The 26221-nt window shown below is 43.9% G+C and overlaps 3 protein-coding genes across 9 annotated transcripts in view; 1 reads left to right on the top strand and 2 right to left on the bottom strand.

The window, feature by feature from the left end:
• LOC310767144 (testis expressed protein 56-like) overlaps nucleotides 1–4699 on the top strand; it is a gene marked incomplete at its 3' end in the record, with an annotated part of 30816 nt that extends 26117 nt beyond the window's left edge. Inside the window, exon 4 of the mRNA XM_083624084.1 lies at nucleotides 4537–4699. Coding sequence (XP_083480210.1) covers nucleotides 4537–4684 — 148 coding nt within the window. The remainder of the gene's footprint in view (nucleotides 1–4536) is intronic.
• Nucleotides 1–18743, bottom strand: part of LOC310767099 (enoyl-CoA delta isomerase 2-like) — a 35386-nt gene extending 16643 nt beyond the window's left edge. The window contains exons 1-2 of one of the 7 annotated variants that reach the window (XM_083623977.1): nucleotides 18608–18743; nucleotides 892–1054 (exon numbers count right to left, since the gene is read on the bottom strand). In XM_083623977.1, the coding sequence (XP_083480103.1) occupies nucleotides 892–999 (108 nt within the window). In that variant the 5' untranslated portion in view covers nucleotides 1000–1054; nucleotides 18608–18743. Of the gene's footprint in view, nucleotides 1–891; nucleotides 1058–1152; nucleotides 1171–15717; nucleotides 15819–18476 lie in introns of those variants that run through there. The other 6 variants (XM_083623976.1, XM_083623975.1, XM_083623974.1 and 3 more) reach the window with 6 other exon arrangements.
• A 4265-nt stretch (nucleotides 18744–23008) lies between these two features.
• The window catches only part of LOC310767349 (enoyl-CoA delta isomerase 2-like), a gene marked incomplete at its 5' end in the record, with an annotated part of 34164 nt that continues 30951 nt past the window's right edge, over nucleotides 23009–26221 (bottom strand). The window contains 2 exon segments of the mRNA XM_083624216.1: nucleotides 23009–23909; nucleotides 24280–25184. Of these exon segments, the coding sequence (XP_083480342.1) occupies nucleotides 25033–25184 (152 nt within the window). The 3' untranslated portion in view covers nucleotides 23009–23909; nucleotides 24280–25032.

Genomic DNA, 26221 nt, shown 5'->3' on the forward strand with positions numbered 1-26221 from the left:
GCAAAAACTACTCAGAAAATTTATTATTCCAAAATAATAATGAAACCTTCATCTGGTTTTAAATATTAAGATTATATTAGCAAGAAGTCTTTCTGTAAAAAAATATATGATTTAAATCAAGTCTTACTGACTAGTGATTTAAATTGTGATTTAAATCAATTTGATTTAAATCAAATACACCCTATACTAAACATTCTGATGACATCAACAAAAGACATGCAACAAATTCTGGAGTCTTAATTCCACTTGATACACCCACTACTGCAATAAGATTTCTCTGCTCTTCCATGCAGTTTGGAGCACAGCCTCATCAAAGCCTCTTAAAAGTCACCTGAAATATATGCAGGTCTCGCAGTCCTTTGGAAGGCCAAAATGGATATAGTTGTGACTTCCACAGGGAGTTCATAGGGAAAGTACAAGAAAGGGCTCTCTCCCTGGCTGTTGAATTACTCTGCCTCATAACATGAGGTAAGCAGAGAAGGACCAGATCCAAAGATGTCAACAGGGGTTCATGGTAAGAATTCCAGAGACTTCTCCCCCATAACTAAATATATACAACTAACACATTAATATACTATCATTTCCAACATCTGTGGGACTTTTCCTGTGCGAGGAAGCAGCACCAAATGAATGAGTTGTCTTGTTACATATGCTTGTAGAGTCCAGAGGTGGAAACGAGGTTTAAGAAAAACTCAAGAGCAACTAGGAAAAGCTTGCTTCAGCTTGATAAACTAGTAGTTTTTAAAAGAAAAGCACACTTTGTGCAATGGACTGTGCATTTTTAAGCAACCCCTCGGTTGAAACTGCAGACTGGCTTATCCAAACTGTTCCAACAATCATTTCTCCAGTGCATCTATATTCATTTTACAGACTGAAAACGGACAAAGCTACCTGTTTAAACAATGCATAAATATTCAGTTTGACTTGGTTGCCAGGATCCGTCTTCAAAAGCTTCAGCTGCTCTCTGGCCTTTTCAAAGTCTTCCTGGCTAAACTTCATGGTAGATTTAGTAGTGTGTAATTGTAGCACAGGGAAATGAAGGCCATACACTGGACTGCTGGGGGTGGAGGGAGAGAGAAAGGAAATAAAATCAATTCAGTTCTTGCATTCAAATCTTCAGTGCATCGTAAAATCAACACTTAAGTTACTTACTCGTCAAGTGTTCAAAAGCCTTCAAATACAAGACCAGTTAATAAGTACAAAAAAAGCTGCATGGAAAATCATGGCGAAACCTGCGGTCCAATTAACCTTTGGACAAGATTACCTGTATGTAAGCCAATCTTCTGTGTAAACATTAACTCATGGATTTTGTTGGGACGCTAGCAAAAAGGAGCAAAACGTATATGAAAGGGATGTCGTTCAAGTAGGAATTCCATACAGACCCCTCCAAAAAATAAGAAGTCCAGCTGGAGTTTCTGTTTTGCTTTCAGGCCAGTGAATGAAAACGAGAGAGAAGACAAGGGTTCTTCTTCCTCCTACCCTGCCCCACTCACATTTCACACACAAGGAATCTGTGGCCTCCAAGAATTCCCACTATCCATGACCACTGGTCCACGCTGGTTGGGGTTGATGGGAGTTGGAATTTGACATCATCTAGAGCTCTAGGGGTTCCCAATCCTTGACTCGTGTGCCTAGGTTGCTTCTGCGCTGAGCCCTGTCTCGTCAGCAAATTGCAATGGTGTATTTGCTCGTAATTTGGATTAAAACACTGACTGAATCAGGTGAGGGAAGCAGGGGAGACACCATTGCTTTAAGTATTTCTGTTCAGCATTTGGCCTTCTAAATACTACAGCAAGAACACCAAGAATCTCTGTCTCATCAAAATTTTCCCAAAATGAATGCATGGAGAATGTCAGAACTATAGAGGTGCATCGATTAGCAGCAAGTGAAACCTTAAAAAAAAACCCAACCCCACGTTCTAAAAATTGTATTCTTGGCAAGATTAAAAGCATTCCCCTTTTCAACTATATCACAGACACGTGTTCTTTATTATCCTGGCTCTCGGGCCACTTCATTATAATTCTGGGCAGTTAGCCTTATTTACCTCATTAGGCACTCTTGTAATGGCTTTAAAATAATTCGGTTTATCTCCATATAACACAACAAGCTTCTATTTGGCAGTTAATCCCTAATTAATAAATAAAGACATCCTTGGTTTTTAGAAGGCACTTCTACCAGGGACCTAACAGCAGGATGATGACCTCTCCCTGAAGAGAACATTTAACACACAAAAAACCCGCTATCCCCATTCCCCAAGGGGGATATAGTCTTATCAAGAGACTATTGACCTTCCACGATGCCAGGCAGAATCAAAGCAATTTTCTAAAAGGCTACTAAAGGCCTTAATCCAATACAAAGAGCTTTAAAAAAAAACTGCACAGCAGGAGTGATGGCTTAGCTGGGGAAACTGCTGGGAAATTGCAAGAGAGTGTAATTATGTGCATGATAGCGAGTCCCTGCTTACAGAATTTATCACTGACATAGCCCAAGATCCTATACAGCTAGTCATTAAAAAGAAAAAAAGCACTACAAAGGCAAACCTATGCATGGTCACTCAATTTTCAACCAGGCTTACTCCCTGGTAAATGTGTTTTAAGATTGCAGCCTATGCTCTGCAGCAAAGCTGGCTGTTCTCTTAAGCAACTGTGCCAAGTCACACAGGGCAATGTTGAGCAGGTTAAAGGGGACTTTCCAAAAAGTTTTGCACAAGATAGTCAAGCATGGTCTAGCGCAGGAATATCCAAAGTCCGTTTCGGGGGCCTAATTCGGCCCCTGTGGCAGTTTATTTCCTGGGGTAAAATCCTTTAGAAACCTCAATAACTTCAATCCTAAAAAAATCTCAACAACCTCAATCCTAAACAAAGCTCAACAACTTTGGGGTAAAATCATAAAAAATGTCAAAAACCTCAATCCTAAAAAAAGGTCATCAACTTTGGTCGGCCCTCATGGCCCTTCACTTCATCAAATCTGGCCCTCTTTGAAAAAAGTTTGGACACCACTGGTCTAGCGAGGAACAAACTTTCCAAGCTTCCCATGCTGAATCATACAACAGTTTTTGTGAGAGGTGGCTTGAATGGGGTGTAATGGCGGGACATCTCATGGAAGTCTACTCAATATGGAACCAGAGGAGAACTCCAGTGTATAGTTAGCAGAGTAAAATCTTAAAACACGCTGCAGGATTCCCAAAAAATAGACCAGAGGCAATTACCTCGAGCAGAGCTTTACTGAAGGCAAATGAGCATAATGGTCACAAATCCAACACATTCAGGACTGGCACTGTCCATAAGAAATCCAGTTGCAGCAGACTTAACTTAAACTTACAATAGCTTATAATAAAACCTTATTTTATTAGGGTATCCCTTTCCCACCTACACAGCTATGATATGCCCACCAATGTAGACGGAACATCATGGGATGTAAACGTAAACAAATCACTATTACCCGCTGCCCATGAAGTGTGGAAAAATCAATCACAATTCTGCACAGAGCTTACAGCGGAAAAATTATTGGGTAATGCTAGCTGGAAGTGATCCAATCAGGAAAGTTATACTACAAAATCTAAAGGAGTATCGTGGTATGATGGTATGTGCAATGAACAAAACAGGATGCAGCCAGCTATGCTCCCTTTACCCACAATCTCTCTCCAGCAGATGGCTGGAACTAGTGGAGCAGTGTGAAGAGATGTCCTCTGCTCCTGGAAGGAGATGATCTAAGTTCATGCAAGGAGAGCAGAAAGGTCCATAGGTACCTTCACAGAACCTTCTCAAAGCTCTTCCAACAGGGACAGTGAGTTCAGATTACAGCTTTCTGTGCGCCACCCCAAAGTATCAGCTAGGCAACTGGTCCAAGCGGGGGAGATACAAGGCATGTACATATCTTTCTTCCCAAAAAGTGCATTCTTCCATTCTCTCCCGAGGCAGACGGATGACAACCAACAACCCTTCTTCATCTTGCAGGAAATCCTTATGAGACAAAAGTGGGTGTTGCATTGCAATGGACTTGTTGCCTTACAAAGACAGGAAATACCCATCTCTGCACCTAATTTCATTGTGCATGATCAATATTTCAAGCAACAGTTAGAGTTTCCCACTTCTTTTGAAGCTGGTGTTCATGAATGCAAACATATGTAGGAGTGTGAAGAAAAATAAACAAGTGAAAGGTTTGTGTGACCATTCCCTTGGCGTACTTGGCTGAAAAGCATAATTTCAGCAGATCATCTTTTTCAGGAAAGGAAACACTTCTTGTTCTTCTTTTTCCAGGATAAATTCACAGCTAGATCTCATGGTTCATAATCCTATTACGGATAATCCTATCAAATGAATAGCATGCCCGCTAGACAATCTTGTCAATATATTCTGAAGCAGAAAAGCAGATTCTCTTTTATCCTTTTAATGATCTTTCCTCAGGCCTGAGTTCCACAGTGTCAAGCTTTTGTTAGGGAAGGCTTTTATATTAAAAAGATAATACTTTAATAATCAATTAGTTGGTATACTGTCATCTTGTTTTGGCTATTTCTCTCTCTCTCTCTGCAATTAGGAAGCATAGAAATAACGAGTTCTGGCACGTACCTTCTCTTCAGCAGCAGTCCTGCCTTAGGAGAAGAAAAAAGGCAAAGTACAAGATTTCTTATATTTGCTTCCAGAACCTTGGACGCCATCTCCCCTCTCCCCGCATCCTCTTCTAATTACCTTTCTCGTCCACTACATCTGTCTAAACTATTTTAATTTAAGAGGATGCAATGACTACAAAGAGTCTGAGGAATAATTAGTATTTAGTGAGAGTAAGAATGAGAAAGCATAAACCTTTAATCACCCCTAGCTGAAGCCAACTGGTAAATTAAAACAAGGAAAGGCATTTCAGATCCAGGTTCTTTTTTTAACTTCCGAAATCGTTGAAGTTACTTATTTATTACATTTGTATCCCATCTTTGTGAGAACTGGACCATAAAGAAGGCTGATCGCCGAAGAATTGATGCTTTTGAATTATGGTGCTGGAGGAGACTCTTGAGAGTCCCATGGACTGCAAGAAGATCAAATCTATCCATTCTTAAGGAAATCAGCCCTGAGTGCTCACTGGAAGGACAGATCCTGAAGCTGAGGCTCCAGTACTTTGGCCACCTCATGAGAAGAGAAGACTCCCTGGAAAAGACCCTGATGTTGGGAAAGATGGAGGGCACAAGGAGAAGGGGAAGACAGAGGACGAGATGGTTGGACAGTGTTCTTGAAGCTACTAACATGAGTTTGACCAAACTGCGGGAGGCAGTGGAAGACAGGAGTGCCTGGTGTGCTCTGGTCCATGGGGTCACGAAGAGTCAGACACGACTAAACGACTAAACAACAACAACATCCCAACTTTCCTCCTAAAGAACTCAAGGCAGCATATATGGTTCTCCCACTCTCAATATTATCTTAGCAACAACCTTGTGAGGTAGACAGTAAGAACTGTTCAACAGTCTCAAGAGATGGTGGCCTCTCCAGAGGGTTTTAAGCAGCAGATGGCCATCTGTCATGGACGCTTTAGCCAAGATTGCTGCACTGCAGGGGGTTGGACTAGATGACCCCCAGGTCCCTTCCAACTCTACAATTCTAGTATTCTAGGGTTAGGCTGACTGTTGATGACTGGCCCAAGGTCACTCAGTGAATTTCATGCCCATTGGGCATTTGAACTGTGGTCTCTGATGCCTGGCATTCTAGGCACTTCACCACACAGGCTTGAAAATTACAAATTAATTTGCCAACTTCTTATTTTTTTAAAAATACGGTCTCTTTGAAGGGTACAGGAGCCGCCACCAGGACACGAAGGGTTTGTAAAGAACTTGGCAATCTGGGAGTGGAGCCAGGACAGAACTTGGAAGTTTCCTGGTTTTTCACATCCCAAGTACAGTGGTACCTCAAGTTACATAGGCTTCAGGTTACATATGCTTCAGGTTACAGACTCCGCTAACCCAGAAATAGTGCTTCAGGTTAAGAACTTTGCTTCAGGATGAGAACAGAAATCGTGCTCCGGCGGCACGGCGGCGACAGGAGGCCCCATTAGCTAAAGTGGTGCTTCAGGTTAAGAACAGTTTCAGGTTAAGAATGGACCTCCGGAACGAATTAAGTACTTAACCTGAGGTACCACTGTATTGGTTACCTGACAAGACGTGGTTTTATTGTTCTGACTTAGTAAGATAACGGCTGACTGACAACCTTCACTGCGAAGTATGCTAGGAACTGGACAAATAACCCTCCTGCCACAGACACCGTTAACTAAAATGGAGTTAAATAGCTCTTGAATGTAGCCTTGTGTGCATTCTGTGACATTCCCCAGAATCACCTACAGAGACAAAAAGTTCTGAGGCAGAAATGTTCTCGTGCAAAGGGCTCCCTGAGGACAGCAAGTTTGAAAATCATTAGCATAGAAACTACATGGCGTAAGAGTAAATGGTGGTTGTGAACCCTGCATTTTCAAGTGAGGTACATAAGTTTCACTCTTACGGCCCCAAATATTGACAAAACAGATGCTTAGTGCTCTTGAAAGAGCAATTTTGGATTCCCATTGAAAACAAACGGCTCAATTCCCCCAACAAATCTAATCCTTAAGAAACTCTTTCAGCTCTAACAAATGAAGCAGTAAAGACCCCATTTACCTGCTAGTTCTAGTATAACACTACATGGTCCATTAGTTTCCCCCCTAGCAATTGTATTCTCGGATCACCCACTGCTACCGTCTTCAAGATGAGCTCTCGTAAAACTGCCGTCTTCAAGTCACAAGACCCGAAGCAGGCTAACTCAGTTCAATAGAACCATTTGTGAGTTATTTCCTTGAAGACTATACAGCTCCCTGTTTATAGAATAGATCCAAAGTCCCTGAAAGGCACTCAAAACCATTGATTCGCAGTAGGGGTTTGTTTTTTAATAAAAGTTTTTTTTTTTACAATCAAGAGCATGATCGTTCTCAAATCCATTTTAAAAGCAGGTTTCTTCTGCACTCTCCATTAACCCAGGATGGGTGTGGGTGGAGATTTACACGTACTTTCTTCTGTCCCATTCCAAAAGCATGGGAAGGATTTTCAAATTGCAAGGTGGTTTGAGTTCCCCAATCTTACAAATAAGGCAATTTTAAAAATAAAACCTTGTAGAACCAAAGGAACAGGATGTCCACACAGCAGCTCAGAAGGCATTCTTGTACATTTTCACATCTAAAAATCATCACAACTTATGCCAATTACATATTCTACATTTTCCTTCACATCCTTAGGTTTGTAACTTCCATGCAGATAGAAACTTAAAATTGTCATTTCAGGGTCATGGCAGAAAATGGTAACATCCTTTACCTTGTTTCTCAAATACATCTAAATGCCTACTTAAGTTGTTAGATCTTACTAAGACTGCAATTCTACTCACCAGGGTGGGGAAACCTGGGACCCTCCAGATGTTGTCGGACTTTAAAACCCATCAGCCCCAGGCAGCGTTGCCAATGGTTCTTTATTTTATTTTGCAACTATTATATGCCACTTAAAAAACCCCACCATGATGGATGATGTAGTTCAACAACATCTGGAAGGCCCATCCCTGCTATTGTTACCCGAGTGTAAGGATGGAGGTATCTGCCAATTAAGTCTCTCATTCTCATTTTTCCAATCATAAATTAAGCCCACTAATTCGGAATTAAATAACAATTTTCATGAAAAATTGTCAGCATTTAATGCAGGTTTCTCTGTGTACGTAGTCACAAATTGTTGACGGTGGCTCCAGGAGATAAAAAGGGAAGAGGACCCAAAAGGACAGACTCTGAGACATGCACAGACCAACCAACTGAGAGAGGAAGAGGCAAAACAGAAGCAGCACAGCTGTTCATCAGACCCTAGAAAGGGACGGGGAGAACAAGCAAGCAGAGACCTACAGACCTGCACTGAACTCAATTCGACCTCCTGCCTTTTAAATCATTAATCTTCAACCCTGATTGCAGTTTGGGCACTGGAGACTGAATTTAGCTTACTTACAAGTGTATGTCAATCTTCTGCAGAGCTCCTTCACCTTTGTACTAAAGAAGGAATTTCAGCAGGTTTAGCTTGCCGTGCAAGGCTAATGAAATCTGTACCTGATGCAATCACCTCTACAGTGGTACCTCGGGTTAAGAACTTAATTCGTTCTGGAGGTCCATTCTTAACCTGAAACTGTTCTTAACCTGAAGCATCACTTTAGCTTTGAGTTTGACCAAACTGCGGGAGGCAGTGGAAGACAGGAGTGCCTGGCGTGCTCTGGTCCACGGGGTCACAAAGAGTCGGACACGACTAAACAACAACAACAATTCTCTGTCGCACGAGCACCTCAAACAAACTGAGCGCATTGTCACTAGGGTGGCCAGGTGCCCCTGTCACGCAAGTTACACCTGCTGAAATTCCCTCTTCTACATAACTTTTGCATCTGGCTGCTCTCAAAATTCGACTATGAACCTGTATGCGGTCTTATGGGCAGATCCTAATCCTTGCAGCATCACCAATGATGTTCAAAAGACAGAACTTTTTAATTGTTACACAAAAGTATGAAGTAACTATGAAATTACCCTGTAGTGGAATTCTAAGGAGATGTGACTACTACAAACATTTAGGATCTGGGTAGTAGTCTACAGTCCTGAATATTCTCCCATGGAATAAATGACCACCCAAAACCCAGCATTAGAGAGCTCATGAATCATGCAGTACATCTTCTTTGCAAAAAAATCGTTCTTAAAGCATTCCTTCACTTTGCAAAAGATGTTGCATGCCACTTTATCTGTATTCACACTGAGCTCTTAGTGCTACATTTAGCACTGGAAACGTTGTTCCTCCTAGATGGATTGCATGTGCCACATTCTAAATGAGCACTAAACTCATTAGTTCAACCTTCAAGCAGTTCAGTGCAACACGGCTACTACGGTCCCTACAGCAGAACCTTCCAATTAGCTCAGTCAGGGAGGGCAGATATTCATGATTAGATCAATGGGTTTGTGTCTCTCATTGCCATTTTAGAAGGCTAGACAACAGCTTTCGCAATTCTCTACAGTTAGGAAGGTAGGCAGGAGGGGATAGTTACTGGGAACAGGAAAGTATGCGGGAACACCACATACTAGTTAATTTTAGCTCACATTTAAATTTGGAATGGCTTAAGGCCAAACTATCTGTTATATGCAATGGTAGCCTGATGGCTCTTCATTAACAGGAGAAGCTGCCTCAGGAGGAGGTGATTCGAACCAAAGAAGTAACAGGCAAAGGATTCTCTGAAAGTGGCCTTTCCAGTCAAAGGCGTACCTAGGGTTCCTTGCGCCCCCTTGGCGCAAGGAGCTGTATCTGCGCCTCCCCCAGGGGAAAAAATGCTATTCTCCAGTGGGCAGGGGCCAACGCTCCCCACTGTGTGTGCACAAAATCTATAGTTGCTTAAGGGCCAAGGGAAATGCACTCTGCACATGCCCAGAGACTCTGCTACAGTTTTGCATCTCCCAGAGTGCAGACCAGGCACTGAAAACAGTTGAGCCCTGGCCCAAATTCACACTTGCTGCCCCAATTCTCACGTCCCTCATTGTCCGTCAGATCCCTCTTCTTCTCACTCTCTCACAACCAGGCTCCCGCTCCCCGTCTTTGCGTGCCACTGAGCGTACCTGGAAGAGGGGCAAGATGGAGCCATCTGAAGCCACACGCTTCACCCCAAGTCTCCTGAACCAGGGGAGTTCAGACACCTCGCTTCTCCTCCAGGCCGTCCTTCCTCACCTGTCCTGCGGGCCAACCCAGCTGGTGGTTTGGGTGGCGTGGTCGATGTAGACTTTGCCACTGTAGTCGTTAGGTTCCTCCCAGCCCTTGGGCAAGGGCAGCTCCTGCCTGGGCATCTTGCCCACCGCTGGTGGCTGCAGCTGGCAGACAGGTGGGCCAAGCCTGGCAGCGGCCCCATGCGAAAAGCTCAGCAACCCCCCAGCCCAGCCGCTGGCCTGGCAGGCTTGGGCCAGAACACAGGCCTGGCCAAGACAGCTTTCCTTTTATACCTTCTGGGCTTGACGAGGCATGTGACCCTCTCCTGTCCTGAGCCTACTCCACCTGAGGAATGACGCACCTCCTCCCGGAGCTAGCGGGCCCCACCTGGGCTGTGGGTCCTTGCCCGTCTTCCTTCAGAGAACTGACAGCTGTAAGTTCAGGATCCCTGAAAGCGGTTGAAAGATCTCACTCACAAGTGTTGGTGCTGACCTTTAAAGCCCTAAACGGCCTCGGTCCTGTATACCTGAAGGAGCATCTCCACCCCCATTGTTCAGCCCGGACACTGAGATCCAGCGCCGAGGGCCTTCTGGTGGTTCCATCATTGTGAGAAGTGAGGTTACAGGGAACCAGACAGAGGGCCTTCTCGGTAGTGGTACTCGCCCTGTGGAACGCCCTCCCTTTAATTGTGAAGGAAATAAGTAGCTATCTTATCTTTAAAAGACATCTGAAGGCAGCCCTGTTTAGGGAAGTTTTTAATATTTAATGCTGTACAGTGGTACCTCGGGTTACATTCGCTTCAGGTTACATACGCTTCAGGTTACAGACTCCGCTAACCCAGAAATATTACCTCAGGTTAAGAAATTTGCTTCAGGAACAGAACAGAAATCGTGCTCTGGCGGCGCAGCGGCGGTAGCAGGAGGCCCCATTAGCTAAAATGGTGCTTCAAGTTAAGAACAGTTTCAGGTTAAGAACGGACCTCCGGAACGAAGTAAGTACGTAACCAGAGGTACCACTGTACTGTTTTTAACATTTGATTGGAAGCCGCTCAGAGTGGCTGGGGAAACTCAGCCAGATGGGCAAAGTATAAATAAATAATAATAATAATAATAATAATTATTATTATTATTATTATTATCTTATGAGATAATTTTGCTCTCCTTGACATCTTGCAAGACTTTGATGAGATCTTGCAGGAAATCAGCACCTACTTCACGTCACATCAGTGCAGGACGGGGGCTCAACAGCTTTGGCTGCCCCCACCTAACAAAACTCCTGGCTACACCCATGTCTGCCTCTGACCACTCATCGTCATCCCACCATCAGTCCCCTGGCTCTGAGCCTTCTTCTCCTGGGGGATTCCCCAGCTGGTGCCTCCCGCCATCCCTCTGCATCTAGCCACTCCATGACACTAGGCTACCACAGCCATGGCATCTGACCAAGTCTGGAAGGAGAGGGAGAGAGTGGATTCACATGCCCTGGCCAGTGCCTGCATCCTGCGGCTACAGCCATTTGGACTGGGGAAGAGCCTGGCCATCTACTTGCACACATGTGCACACACGCCCTCCACCACCACAGGAAAGCCTTGTAACTGGCCCAGAGGTGCCAAGCAGAGGTGCAACTTTTGCTCACTTACCCTGGGCCTGCACTCTTGCTGGGGGCCAGCTTGACGAACCCCTAAGTATGCCCCTGTTCCCAGTTTAAAGACGAGGGAGGTGGTTATCAGGCTACTGCTCCACGCACCTGTGTAGACTGAAGATTTCCCCCAACCTTCCTTTTACTGTTTGCACTGATACATGTTTGTGAACATGTGACATTAAACGTGCAGTAAATGTGTCAGCTTAAGCAGCTTTTACAGCGGTAGTGCACAAACAGGTTCTTGCTCAATGCCAGCCTCAAGTTCTTGGCAGGGAGAAATGGGTAATTCCAAGGCTGTGTGCTCCATGACCTCAAGTCTATAATTTTTCTTCTTTTCCCTCTTTGTTAAAGCTTAAAAATAAATTATATGCTAAAAACCTGTTTGTGCATTGTGATTTGGAACACTGAACCCTACAATTACTTATTTTTCTGAAACATCTGTAGGTCTCCTTGCCGTAATTAAGCCCTGAATTCGTAGCTTAAAATAACTTTGAAATTAGTTAAAAGACTACAATCACGGAAAATGCATGATGTTACTACAAGGAATCTGTGACTTGGTTTCTAGAAGAAATTGAGGCACTAGAGGGTGATAGGTCAAAGGCTCGGGTTGCCTTAGAAATATGATGCAACCTGTCCAGTTACTAAGATCTACAGAAGAGGCTCTTTTGAGAATGCCGCCACCTGCAGAGGGCTGTTCTCTCCTGTCACTCCAACTGTGAAATAGCGCAGTGGTTCTCAAAGGGTGTGGCGTGCCACACTGGTGTGGCAAGGGAGAATGGCAATTGTGGCGGGAAGATTCAAGGACAATCAAATAAACATTTAAACCAGCTCTTTCTGGACTACAATTCCCATCATCCCTGGCCACTGGTCCTGCTAGGGATGGGAGTTGTAGTCCAAAAACAGCTGGAGACCCAAGGTTGGGAAGCCCTGATTTAAACATTTCAGTGTAGTATAGAATAGTATGGGTTTTTTATTTGTTTGTTTATTTTGCAGATTATTATGGTTGATATTTTTACAAAATGAGAGCAAGAGTCACGTCATCGACCCAACACGCCTCCCTTCCATCTGTAATGGCCATGAGAAGATTGGAAGATTTCACTTCCATTTAAGATCAACAACAGTTTAGCGTGTCATCTGAACACTAAACTGTGTTTAATCTTAACAATGATTAGTGAAAGCTGGTAGTGGATGGTGTGGAGGTGCTTACTAGGAGGGAAGAGGCAGTGGGAAAGGTGGCATGGTGAAAACACAAAGGCAATGGATTGGCTCCAGTGGTGCATTTTCAATGTGCTCACCTTACCGCAGGCTTCCTCAACCTCGGCCCTCCAGATGTTTTGAGACTACAATTCCCATCATCCCTGACTACTGGTCCTGCTAGGGATGGGAGTTGTAGTCCAAAAACAGGTAGGGAAACCCTGATTTAAACATTTCAGTGTAGTATAGAATAGTATAGTATAATTTGTTTATTTATATTTTGCAGAATATGGATAGACATCTTTACAAAATGAGAGCAATAGCATCAAGTGATACGGAGGACAATCCTAGTTGTGATCCAAAATCACCACTCGAACAGAGTGCTGGAGAATAGCATTGGCTATTCTTCTATAGTTCTCCATGGGATTTTCAACTTCAACTAATATGAAAGATCAGAAAAGAGAAATAATTATCTGTGTTGATGAGGAGTTGAGAGTTCGTCTCAAATTAGACATAATATGAGATTACCCGGCAAAAGCAAGCTCACACCTCTCATTGAGTTTGTATACATATTTAAGGTAATTAATGCGAGAGGCTTGTTTGTAATTAAATTTTGGGAGGAATTCATGCTTTTATGTAGCTGCATTATTTTATACTTTCTGGATGTCTCATGATATTATAAAGGAATTGTGTTCTGTGTTATAAATCAAGCACTGCCGGAAGTTGCTTCTTTTTCCCACCAATGTATTTGTCATCAATTAAAAAAAACAGTGTGGCACGAGCAAATTTTTATTCTGAAAGTGCGGCCCAGAGAAAAAGGTTTGAGAACCACTGCATCTATCTCTGCTTTTAGAAAATGTGCCAAGTCACATATTTTCATTTGGCCGTTAAAATTTCCTAATGGTGTTGCTTGTTTAATGTTTTTTTTTATTATGCTTTACTGTTGATTTTAATGTGTTTATGCTGTTTTGTTTTTGATTTGTTGTACACTGCCTTGGTGGGTTACAAAAACACAGTGTAAACCCATTAACAACAAATGATAAAGAAATAGTAGCAGCCCAACACATACCGCTTAATAGTCCTGAAAATGTGTTATATTTAACGCAGACTGAACTGGTGCTAAATTTACATCTGCAGCATCCTTCCCTCTTACATGTTCATACTATCCCATATTACTTTACCACATTCAACAATCTGAACTGCTTACTTGAATCTGATTTTGATTTTTGATTATTATTTTTTGCGCAGTAAAGAAGTCAATCAGAAGTTGAAGTGGGTTTTGCAGGGGAATCATCATTTCCTGACAAGATTCAGCTGCTCATGAATGATTCACCTCTCTTTCATCTCGGAGTAACTAATCACATAAACAGCAGGGTTCTCTGTACTACTTGCTGGGTGAAGTTTACAGCTATGGAAAACAACACAGCAAGTCGTGAAAAACTCAAGCTAATCATGAAAGAAAGTGGGTGTAGCTGAAGCATCCTAAAATTCCTTATTTGCATTGATAAAATAACAATATATTACAATAAGAAATGCTGGAATTACAGCGCCAGAAAAGTGTTGGTCCACCCATGGAAATCAGTTAATACCCTAATGTAGGCTCATCTCCACTGGCTCACATTCCAACAAATGTTCAAGCTACACATGGATGTTCCACTACTAAGGTTAGGGAAGCACATACCATTTAATCCCAGGCTAATCTATTACAGACTCACACTTCTGCTCAGCTGCCATGCAGGTTACTTTTTGAAAAATTAACAGTGGAGTTGTGTTTTTTACCTGCAACACCCACCCCCAAATATCATACCCTGTTGCAGATAGTTTTCTTCAAAGTCAAGTTCCTATATGCAAGTCAATGATGACATGTGAATTTCCAAGATTTTGGAGAATGTCCTGCTCTATTCTTAGGAGTAATGGGTGCTCCTCTGAAACATTACTTGCTATCCCATTCACTTACCAGCTTGCTTGTTGTTGTTGTTTATTAATTAATTAATTCTTATTTATTAATAGCCTTCCAAATATATACCTCAAGGTATATATAACATAATAAAACATCTAAAAAACAGTTACACGGAAACAGAATATGAAATTTAAAAACAATACAAAATGGACACCCATAGACTTATTCAACCAAATTATAATTAGTAGGGTGTGTGTTGTGGGTTTTTTTTTTGCAGTTGCTCTTGCAAAAACCTCTGAGCAATTAGGTAAACCACTTGACAATTGCACATTAAAAACATGGTAAATATATTTTCACTCCATCAGGCTTTTGCCTGCAGCGGTTGCTTTTACTCGTGATCTCTGCAGTTGTTGTTTTTAAAAGGATTTCATGTTGCATATTTGAACTGTTTTATTCTTTGTATTATAATATTTTGTGTGTGATGTTAAATTGATTTAAGCATCAGAAAAAGGAGAGGGCAGACATATTCATTTAAATAGAAATAAAAATAACTATGTGTTGTGCTAAAGTCCTGCAGGAGTTTTTCATTGGCAATGATATCCCATCCACACACCTGACAGCATCAGGTATGGACATAACCATACTGTGATGCTGCCATTCAACTCTTTTTAAATAGGACTAAATAGGACCACTGTCATACAGGAAGCAACAGACATTCTCCAAAGGCTATTTTTAAAAACTGAGGAACATAAAATGAAAATAGTAAGGACATATGGGATAAGGGAGTTGCACTTCACACCACTACTTACATTACAAATAATACTTAATAGGAAGCTATCAAACACACACAGTAAGCCCTGTAGCATTGAGGGGAAGATATCAAGCTGTACATAGCAGTTCCTCAAATTAAAACTTGCTAGGCGAAACGTTTTGCACAGGAGCCAAATCAGAGGCATTCACTTTTTGTAATCGCTGACAACACCTGTAGAATTTTTAATCTGCAAAGTATCCCAGCAACCATCAGACTTCTGAAATTTGATCACTAGGTCGCCCTGACCTGGGCAGGATGCTCAGCAAGCACACAAATCCCATCTCAGCAATTCACAAGAAACCCTGCAAAGTGGAGAGGCCCCTCATGTCGTATAGGGATTTGAAACAAACAGAAGCAGAACAACTCCCCAATTGCTTCTGCTTGCTCTATGGCTCCCAACTTAACACCCGGGAGTTACTTAATGGGGGTGAACCACACTCTGCACTTATTACGTAAGAACATAAGAATAACCTGCTTGATGAGGAAGAGCCGGAGTTATGGGTGTGTGTGTGGCAATTTTTGTTTGGCTTCAGATGAAGCCTCCAGAGGGGCGCCATTGAAGCTCTTAGCCTGTGCGTGTGTCCATAAATGTGCATGGGGTGGGTGGGTGCCAAACTGGGTCTTTGACCAGGGTGAAATAAAGCCTGGTTTTGCCCCTGGATGAGGCCAGCAGCCCATCTAGTCCAGCATTCTGTTCTCACAGCGGCCAACAGGATACCTGTGGGAAACCAGGGAGCACAGCATGAGCAAGAGCACACTGCTGCCTCCAACGCTCCAGGGCATCTGAGGAAATTACCGTATTTTTCGTCCCATAGGACGCTCCGTCCCATAGGACGCACCTAGTTTTTTGGGGGGGAAATAAAGGGGGGAAAATTTTCCTTTATTTCCCCCCCAAAACCAGGTTGGGGAACAGCAGGATGGCGGTGCTGCGCCTCCCTGCTGTCCCCCGAGCTCGTGGGGCTGGCCGATGTCTGCCCGGCGCACTCTGCTTCAGGGTGCCCTGCGCGCCGGGCGGCAGGCTGCTATCCGCAGTGTGGGGAGCCCTGCGGGAACTCCCGCAGGGCTCCCCACGCCGCGGATGTCTGCCCGGCGCGCTGGGCACCCGGAAGCAGAGTGCCCCGCGCGCCGGGCAGACATCCGCAGCGTGGGGAGCCCTGCAGGAACTCCCGCGGGCTCCCCAGGCTTGCTGATAGCTTCCTGAAGCCTGGAGAGCGAGAGGGGTCGGTGCGCACCGACCCCTCTTGCTCTCCAAGCTTCAGCGAAAGCTTGTATTTGCCCCACAGGACGCACACAGATTTCTCCTTCATTTTTGGAGGGGAAAAAGTGCGTCCTATAGGGTGAAAAATACGGTATAATGGACCCAGTAACTTTTTTAAAAAGGAGGGTGCAAGGCAGTTGTGGGCAGTGGGCCCCACTGAGGCCCTACCCATTGCCTCCCCCAGATGCTATGTGTCGCAGGGAGCCCCTCCCCCATCTGGGCTTAAAGCAGGTATTCCACTCTTATAAAACAACTGTCTCCCTGCTTATTTAATTTATATGCAGAATTCATCATGGGAAAGGCTGGGCTGGATGAATCCCAAGCCGGAATTAAGATTGCTGGAAGAAACATCAACAACCTCAGATATGAAGATGACACAACTTTGATGGCAGAAAGTGAGGAGGAATTAAAGAACCTCTAATGAGGGTGAATGAGGAGAGCGCAAAATATGGTTTGAAGCTCAAGATAAAAAAAAAAACTAAGGCCATGGCCACTGGGCTCATCACCTCCTGGCAAATAGAAGGGGAAGAAATGGAGGCAGTGAGAGATTTTACTTTCTTGGGCTCCATGATCACTGCAGATGGTGACAGAAGTCATGAAATTAAAAGACGCCTGCTTCTTGGGAGAAAAGTGATGACAAACCTAGACAGCATCTTAAAAAGCAGAGACATCACCTTGCCAACAAAGGTCCATATAGTTAAAGCGATGGTTTTCCCAGTAGTGATGTATGGAAGTGAGAGCTGGACCGTAAAGAAGGCTGATCGCCGAAGAATTGATGCTTTTGAATTGTGGTGATGAAAGGAGACTCTTGAGAGTCCCATGGACTGCAAGAAGCTCAAACCTATCCATTCTTAAGGAAATCAGCCCTGAGTGCTCACTGGAAGGACAGATCCTGAAGCTGAGGCTCCAATACTTTGGCCACCTCATAAGAAGAGAAGACTCCCTGGAAAAGACCCTGATGTTGGGAAAGATTGAGGGCACAAGGAGAAGGGGACGACAGAGGATGAGATGGTTGGATGGTGTTCTCGAAACTACCAACATGAGTTTGACCAAACTGCGGGAGGCAGTGGAAGACAGGAGTGCCTGGCATGCTCTGGTCCATGGGGTCACGAAGAGTCGGACACAACTAAACAACAAGCAGAGTATATGTTTAAAGTACAGTAGATGAATAAATGAGCAAATTAAATTAATTTTGATATGCAGAAGATATTAAAAATTTAAGGAGCCGCAGAATGAGGGGGAAGGAAGTCAAGTTTTTGAAATGTTAAAATGATTGTAAAATCAGTGCCAAGTATTAACCTGAAAAGCATTAATAATAATAATAATAATAACAATAAAGCAGGTCTTCCACACCACAGGATGTCCCTTATTTCTAGACACACTTGATTCCTGGCATCGCCATGCTTTGGCAGACTTTTTGTTGCATTTCCTTGCGTGCACGAGGTTCTAGGTTCAATCCCCGGCCTCTCCAGCGGACAGCTGCAATGGAGACCCTAGTCTGAATAATAATAATAATAATAATAATAATAATAATAATAATAATAATAAAGCAGGTCGTCCACACCACATGTTGTCCCTTATTTCTAGCTGCGAGGGAGACCCTAGTCTGAATTATTATTATTATTATTATTATTATTATTATTATTATTATTATTACTTCTACCCCGTCCATTCCAGCCATTCTGGGCGGCTTCCAGCGCGCATATAAACATCAGAAAACGTCTGGAGAGCCTCTGCCAGCCAGTGCAGGCAACACGGAGCTAGATGAGGGCCTACTAGGGCAGCTCTCCCTCCGCCCAGCTTGGCCAGCAGGTTGGCGGGATGTCGCAAGGACTCGCAACAAGGGCACGCCTGTGAAAACGCGGCCAGGCGGCGTTTCACCGGGTTGGCCTGGCAGGGAAGGAAGAGTCGGAAACCCAACCAGACACACTCGCGCCCCTCCGCCCCACCGCCCGGGACAAGCCGCTCTCACCTAACCCCGCGGAGCGGGCGGCGAGGGCGAAGCAGCAGGCCCCGCGTCAGGCGCTGGAGGGCGGCAGCGCCGCTGAGCATCGCTCGGGATGAAAAAGTGCCGGGGAGGAGAGGAAGCGAGAGAGCTCCTACCTTGCCCAATGAGAGAGCGCAGAGGGAACTGGTTCTCCCACCCCCCCACCCCACTTCAGGGAGGCTCGCTCGGCCCACGAAGCAGGCCGGGCCGGGCCGGGCCGAGGCGGGGAGGAGGAGCCGCCGCCGCGCAGAGGATCATCCAGGGAGGAGCCGCGCAGGGGGAAGGCGGGCGGAGGAGGCCTGGCCGCGCGGTGGCGCGACTTTCCCCGGAGAGGAGGAAGCGTCGAGGGTTGCAAGGGGAAATGCTGCCAGACCACGCTGGTTTATTAGAAACAAATAAGCAAACAAACAAAAACAAAGTAGTGGGGCAAGTTTCCCACAGGTTCTGTAGCCGGGCTGGTTTTATTTATTATTACATTATTACTATTATTACATTCAGTGGCGTAGCGTGGGTTGTCAGCACCCGGGGCAAGGCAAGTAATTTGCGCCCCCTAACCCGTGGATTTGCGCCCCCTAACCCTAACCCCCAGATGTTGCGCCCGGTGCGGCCGGTCCCCCCTGCACCCCCCACGCTACGCCACTGATTACATTTATATATCCCAAACAGTGCCGGATTTACGTATAAGCTAAATAAGCTATAGCTTAGGGCCCCACTCTCTTGGGGGCCCCCAAAAAATTTTAAGGGCAAAACACTGGATGTACATTTCCAAAATATATGATAAGTCCAACAATTTATTTGATAAAATAAGTATTTTGTTATGTGCAAATGGCTTTAGATACCTATTGGGTCCATAAATTACCATATGGTATATATTGAACACCAAAAACAGCGACAATTTGTTGTTGACAAAGGACAGCTGGACATATAAAGGGCCTCATCAAACCTAACCCTAACCTAAATCCGGCCATGATCCCAAACAGTCATAGGAGGAGCCAACTCCATTCCTTCACCCTCCTCCCCAGTAAAATATTTCAGGGGCGCTTGCCACCCCCTCACCCCCCCCAAAAAAGGCTGCTGGGCATCATCATTCAAATAGTGAGTGTGTGCCACATCATGTGGCCGATTATACAGGGCAGGACTTGCCTGCCCCCCAATAATAATAATGTACTTTTTTTCTTGGGGGACGCAGGAGTACACATACCCCTAAACATTTTGTGAATCTAAGTTTGGCCTCATCGAGGGGCAGTATTTCAATATGAGTAGGAAAATGAGAGTACCCCTAAACATTTTTTTTAGGAAAAAAAAGCACTGATAATAATAGGTAAAAGGTAAAGGACCCTTGGACGGTGAAGTCCAGTCAAAGGCGACTATGGGGTTGCGGCGCTCATCTCGCTTTTCAGGCCGAGGGAGCTGGCGTTTGTCCACAGACAGCTTTCCGGGTCATGTGGCCAGCATGACTAAACCGCTTCTGGTGAAACGGAACACTATAACGGAAACCAGAGAGCACACAAACGCTGTTTAAATCATAATAATTCTACACTCCCATTTGGCTGGGTTTCCCCAGTCACTCCTGGAGGCTTACAGCACATTAAAAAATCGTAAAACATTAGACATTAAAAATTTCCCCATACAGGGTTGCCTTCAGATGTCTTCTCAAAGTCAGGTAGTTGTTTACAGTGGTACCTCGGGTTACATACGCTTCAGGTTACATACGCTTCAGGTTACAGACTCTGCTAACCCAGAAATAGTACCTCAGGTTAAGAACTTTGCTTCAGGATGAGAACAGAAATCGTGCGGCAGCAGCTGGAGGCCTCATTAGCTAAAGTGGTACCTCAGGTTAAGAACGGTTTCAGGTTAAGAACAGACCTCCAGAAACGAATTAAGTTCTTAACCCGAGGTACCACTGTATTTCGTTGACATCTGATAGGAGGGTGTTCTGCAGGGCAGGGAATTTGTTGTGAAAAGTTCCAAAATCCATATTGGAGAAAGGCTGCAGTTCATTTGTAGAGCATCGGCTTTACCTGCAGATGGTCCCAGTTTCAGTCCTCAGCATCTGCTGGTAGGGCTGGGAAAGGACCTTGTCTGAAACCTTGGAGAGCTGCTGCCAGTCAGTGTACTGTAGACAATGCTGAGCACGATGGACCTGACTCAGATGGTCTGACTCAGTAACTAAGGCGGCGTCCTATGTTTGTGTCTACCTCCCCCCCCACAAGAATGTCATTGTACTTATCAAAACTACACCCCCATCAAAAAGCTGGAAAGAAGCACTGAAGGACATCTACATCTGTGGAGTTTGCACTGTTTCGTTCTTCCACTGGACGCTCCAAGCTTAGACCACTGGGCTTTAACATGTCATTCTTTTGTGTTTCTGTACAAATAATTGAGAAACATTGACCATTTTTGGAACCTAAGTTATGCCGCCTGTCTTTTCTTGCTGACCGTTGAAGAGTTTTGTAAGCAAACCATTTTTAACTTAACAAATATGTGGTCTATTTCTATGCTAAGGGAAGAGTGGGGAACTTTAGAAGCAATGTAGAAAAGCAAGTTTTAAAGGTCTAACATGCAGCAAAGTAAAACATGTTTTGTGATTTTAAATCTCTGCTTAAGGTACTCTCTCCAAAGAGTACTTGTCCCACACTTGGATCTATTCTAGGGGCACCCATGGAATTGTCCTTTTCTTTTATCTAGCATTTTATTATTTAACTAAATTACAAAATAGGTTAAGCCGGGGGTCAGCAACCTTTTTCAGCCCTGGGCCGGTCCACCGTCCCTCAGACCATGTGGGGGGGGACTATATTTTTTTGGGGGGGGGATGAATGAATTCCTATGCCCCACAAATAACCCAGAGATGCATTTTAAATAAAAGCACACATTCTACTCATGTAAAAACACGCTGTGGGCCGGATTGAGAAGGCGATTGGGCCACATCCGGCCCCCGGGCCTTAGGTTGCCTGCCCCTGGGTTAAGCCGACACTAATGGCTTCCATTCCGTCAGTGAGGGGAAATTCAGTGCTATTCTCAAAGCAGTAGGGTTTTTTTTTTAAGGAAAACGTACACCTGACCTTAGGCAGCTCAGCCTCTGCTTCAACACAAAAGTAAGGCAGTAAAAATCCCTCCCCAGCCGCTGTCCATCAGAATAATACTTTCTATATGCAACAGCTAGCTAGTTGCATAGTATTCATAGAGCGGTCCTTGGTGTGCTTCTTAAACAGCTAACTTGCCCCTCCTTTGGTTTTCCCTTTTGAATATCTGAATCAGAATTCTATAGCTACATTTCTTAAGCTGGCCTGTATGATTTGTTCTTCTGAGCTTTTAGAATTATGTGCTCCATATCTCTCCACTTCCCATAGAGATAACAAGTTTTTTTTAAAAAAAGAGCATTGCCTTCTTCGCAATTGAAATAGCCTCTCAGGAACAATGATAAATATTTGATGGGTCAGAGTAAACACTACAGGTGCTTTTGTGCTGCATAGAAGTGTAATAATCAATGTTTTTCACCCTCAGATGGAAGAGTTCAAACAGTTAGTTTACTCTCCTGTCTAAAAATATAGGAATGACCTACTTATTAACAACAACAGAGGTGGGGAGGGGGAGCTCTGTATCCCTAGAGGAAAAAACAGCACTTTACATAGATTAAAATCCTAGCCTCACTTGCTTGAATTGCCTGCATGTTGAGAGTAGCACTTCATATGTACTACAACTGCAAAGTGCATTTTCTGTTATTTCTCCAGAAACAGCATATTGCAGAATTCAAAGACACCATCAGATTTCATGTCTAGAATTTTACTTGCCAGTTGTGCATTTACCAATGGCATTGGGTCTTTTATCCTGTTTTATTTCTTTATTTAATTTGTATCCCACTTTCAGCTTTGAACAGATGGCTCCTTAAAAAGAGAACATCACCTCTTTCCCTTAGCATGTAGAACTAGCTTATTAAGGGTGCAATTGTAAATGTACTTTCTAGGGAAGAAACCCCACTGAACACTGGGGGATAAGGGTGCTTGCACTTTTAGTATGGAATACCTGTGCTACTTTTTGGAGCATATCCACACAATGTTGTCATCCAGTTGTGCCTTCCTCTGTTTTCCATCTTTTATACACTGCAAAAACCACATAATTTTCATTTGTGGAGTGCAGGTGATCACACCAGGCGTCAGGGCTGTTGTGAGTTGTAGTTCATCAATGGACTACAATATTCATCATTAAAAGAAAAAAAAACCAAATACACTTTTATGCTGTGCTGCATCTACACACCTTCAAAAACTGGTGGGTTCTACCCCAGTCTCAATGAAAGTCTTTGGTCTTCCCCATCCCATTGCTCCACCTCTCTCTTGCCTCCCAGGACCTGCTCAGGTACCAAAATTCTTTTTGTTTCAGGAGCTACCGATCCTATTTAGTCACCCCAGTTTACGGTGTTGAAAAATCTGTAGCCACATTTACCTGATTTGCCTTGCTCCAAAGTTAAGAAAGGTAAACAATTCATTTGGGGGTTATGGTTTCTGGCACAGATTAGTAAGTTCATTGAACTCAGTGGATTTATTTATGAGTAGGCATGCATTCAATTTAAGGGGTACAGTTTAAAACTAAACTATAGGGAGCCAGGTAACTGGAATTAGCTGGATCAAGTGCTGAAGATGTGGTTGAGTTCTCCCCCCCTCCTTTGTTTGTGATTTTTGTTCTTTCATTTTTGGCAAACTCTCTTGATATCTCCACAAATTTCAGGGTGGTAAGAGAAAGGAATCTAAAACATACGTCGCAAAAATTCAGTGCAACTCTGATGTTAAGCACACTGCAAAGGGCAGAATTTCACAGGAAAACAGTAGCATGACCTCTGTCCTACGGGATGTTTGAAAATATAAAATCACATTAATTGAGCCTTTATAAAACGTTGAGTTGCACAGAAATTTCTCCCACGGCATAGGCTTTGTAATAAAGTAACTTCATTCTGTTGCTAGAGTGCAAACAAGGAAAATCTCTTTGGGGGAGGAAACCATGGAATGAGAGTGTTTTAAACGTATGATGTGCTTGCACTGCGATTCTGTGGATGTATGAAAAGGAAAACACACACCCTTTGTTAAGATCTTCCTTTAGACTTGTCATTTATTTTGTTCTTCCACAAAATGGTTGCCTACATATTTATTTATTACAAAGCTTCAATAGTCTAAAAAGAATAAGTCAGTGGTATACTGTTCACTTTACAATTGCATCCTAAGGAGCACAGCAAGAATAGTTGGGTTTTCACAATGGGGAGTCATTGCACACATTCAAAGTACATTTTCATTATTCTGCATGATGTTGCTTTCCCAGTACTTTTGTTTTTTGTTGTTGTTTTTTACAGGAAATGATTACCAGTGAACACTGACAAGATCATGCTTATATACTCACTAACAAGGCAGTCCCATCCTTGAATTATGCTAGCTGGACAAGGATAAAAAGGTAAAGGTAAAGGGACCCCTGACCATTAGGTCCAGTCGTGGCCGACTCTGGGGTTGCGGCGCTCATCTCGCTTTATTGGCCAAGGGAGTCAGCGTACAACTTCCAGGTCATGTGTCCAGCATGACTAAGCCACTTCTGGCGAACCAGAGCAGCACACGAAAACGCCGTTTACCTTCCCACCAGAGTGGTACCTATTTATCTACTTGCACTTTGACGTTCTTTTGAACTGCTAGGTTGGCAGGAGCAGGGACCGAACAACGGGAGCTCACCCCGTCGCGGGGATTCGAACCACCAGCCTTCTGATCGGCAAGTCCTAGGCTCTGTGGTTTAACCCACAGCGCCACCTGCATACCCGGACAAGGATAAGACTGTCATTAATTTTCCTTCACTGGTGCATCTCCAAATTACCCCATCATAGTGATGAATTGAGGCCATTGTTACTTTATGTCAGGCATCAATACAAATGTGTGCATTTGCAGGCAATTGTGTACACATACAGAGGCATACATAGAGATTGGTGAAACAGACCCCCCCACCCAGGGCACAAAAATCACATCAGACTATGGGGTGTATGTCATATATTGTGTGGCAATGAAGCAACAACGTCGTGGCGAGATCGAACGCAGGCAGCTCCTTGCCAAGGGCACAAGGGACCCTGGGTATGCCTCTGTACACATATGTACATTTAGCATACCCAGAAACAGAAATATTCTGATCGTAAAGCAGCCAAGCAACAAGCCAGCAAGGAGCTGATGCAGTATGGCAATCAATTTTAAGCCTGACATGCATGAACTCAGTGTAGCTAATGCATAATATATACACTGACAGGCTGTATTCATGAGGAATAGCACTTGCCTCTTACAGGGATTCAGCATTGCAGAAGGATCTTGATTGGCACTAGGGGACCAGGGACCAGCCCATCCAAGCAATGAGGCTGCTTGGAGGAGAACTGCATCACCAGGTCATTCTGTCACATGCATTACTCCATACGATACATCACCCGTTACTTAGCGCTGGTGTAAGAGAGACTAAAAATACATACAGAACATAAACGCAAAGGCAAATTCCACGGGGGCAATAAAAATCCTTTCCCCCACGGTCAATATTATAATTTTGACTTCTTCTGGAAGAAGCTTGTTACGGCATTCATGCACTCGTCTGAAAAGCATTTTTCCACAAGCTGGTCACACTCTCGTGAATTGACTGCACGCAGTTTTTCCTTTTCCACACTTCTCATTAATTGCTTGGAGAGGGCCAGTGGCATAGCGTGGGGGGTGCAGGGGGGGCCGGCCACACCGGGCACAACATCTGGGGGTTAGGGTTAGGGGGCGCAAATCCACGGGTTAGGGGGCGCAAATTACTTGCCTTGCCCCGGGTGCTGACAACCCACGCTACGCCACTGGAGAGGGCTAGAGACTGGGGTGGGGATGAAATAGGGGGAAAAAATTAGTCGCTCAAAATGAAGGATGTCTTATTGGTATCTGCACATTTGGGGGCTCTCGTCACATAAGGGCAAACAACCCACTATAAATCCAACTGGGATATTACCCCAAGCAAGCCCTGTTGGAAGAGATGGAACCAGTACAAGATGCTGGTCACACCCAATACAACAATTCTCCCCCCACTTGAAAATTGCTGAGGAGTCTCTGTGCACAACTTAATCAAAACAAACTTGTTCTTCTAATTAAGTCGTATTTTAGTTTTTTAAAAAAAATAAATATCTTTGGGATTGACACCTAATCAAAACCAGTGCCATATCATGGAACCTTGGGTCAAGGTCTTGTTAACCTGTTCAGTAATCCAGTCCTGGTCAAAGTGGCCTCAATCCCCCTCATTAGAATAAAAACAAATCAAGTGCAAAGTACAGCTGTTCTCAACTCTTCTGCAACCTTTCCACGTGCCAGTTGCAGCTCCTCCAAGTTTCCCTATTTACCAGGGACAGTCCTGGATTTACAGAAGCCATCCCGGTTTCTGATTTGATCCTGGAATGCTCTGCTTTTCCTTTGGACGTCCCTTTTTATTGGAGAATTGGGAAGTTTTTCAATGTTTAATGTTTTATTATGTTTTTATATACATTTGAAAATGCCCAGAGTGGTTGGGGGGGGGGCAACTGAGTCAGATGGGTGAGGTAGAAATAGTGAAATTATTATTATTATTATTATTATAGAATAGGATATTCCTATTTTTATTGGAGAAATGTTGGAGGGTATGCCATTGGGTGCCAACTTGAATAAAATATGGGGGTAAGCCCCGCCCCACATAATCAATCACATGATGCAGCGCCCATACACCAT

Source organism: Podarcis filfolensis (genome assembly GCF_964270895.1).
Source record: "Podarcis filfolensis genome assembly, chromosome: 7".
NCBI lineage: Eukaryota > Metazoa > Chordata > Lepidosauria > Squamata > Lacertidae > Podarcis > Podarcis filfolensis.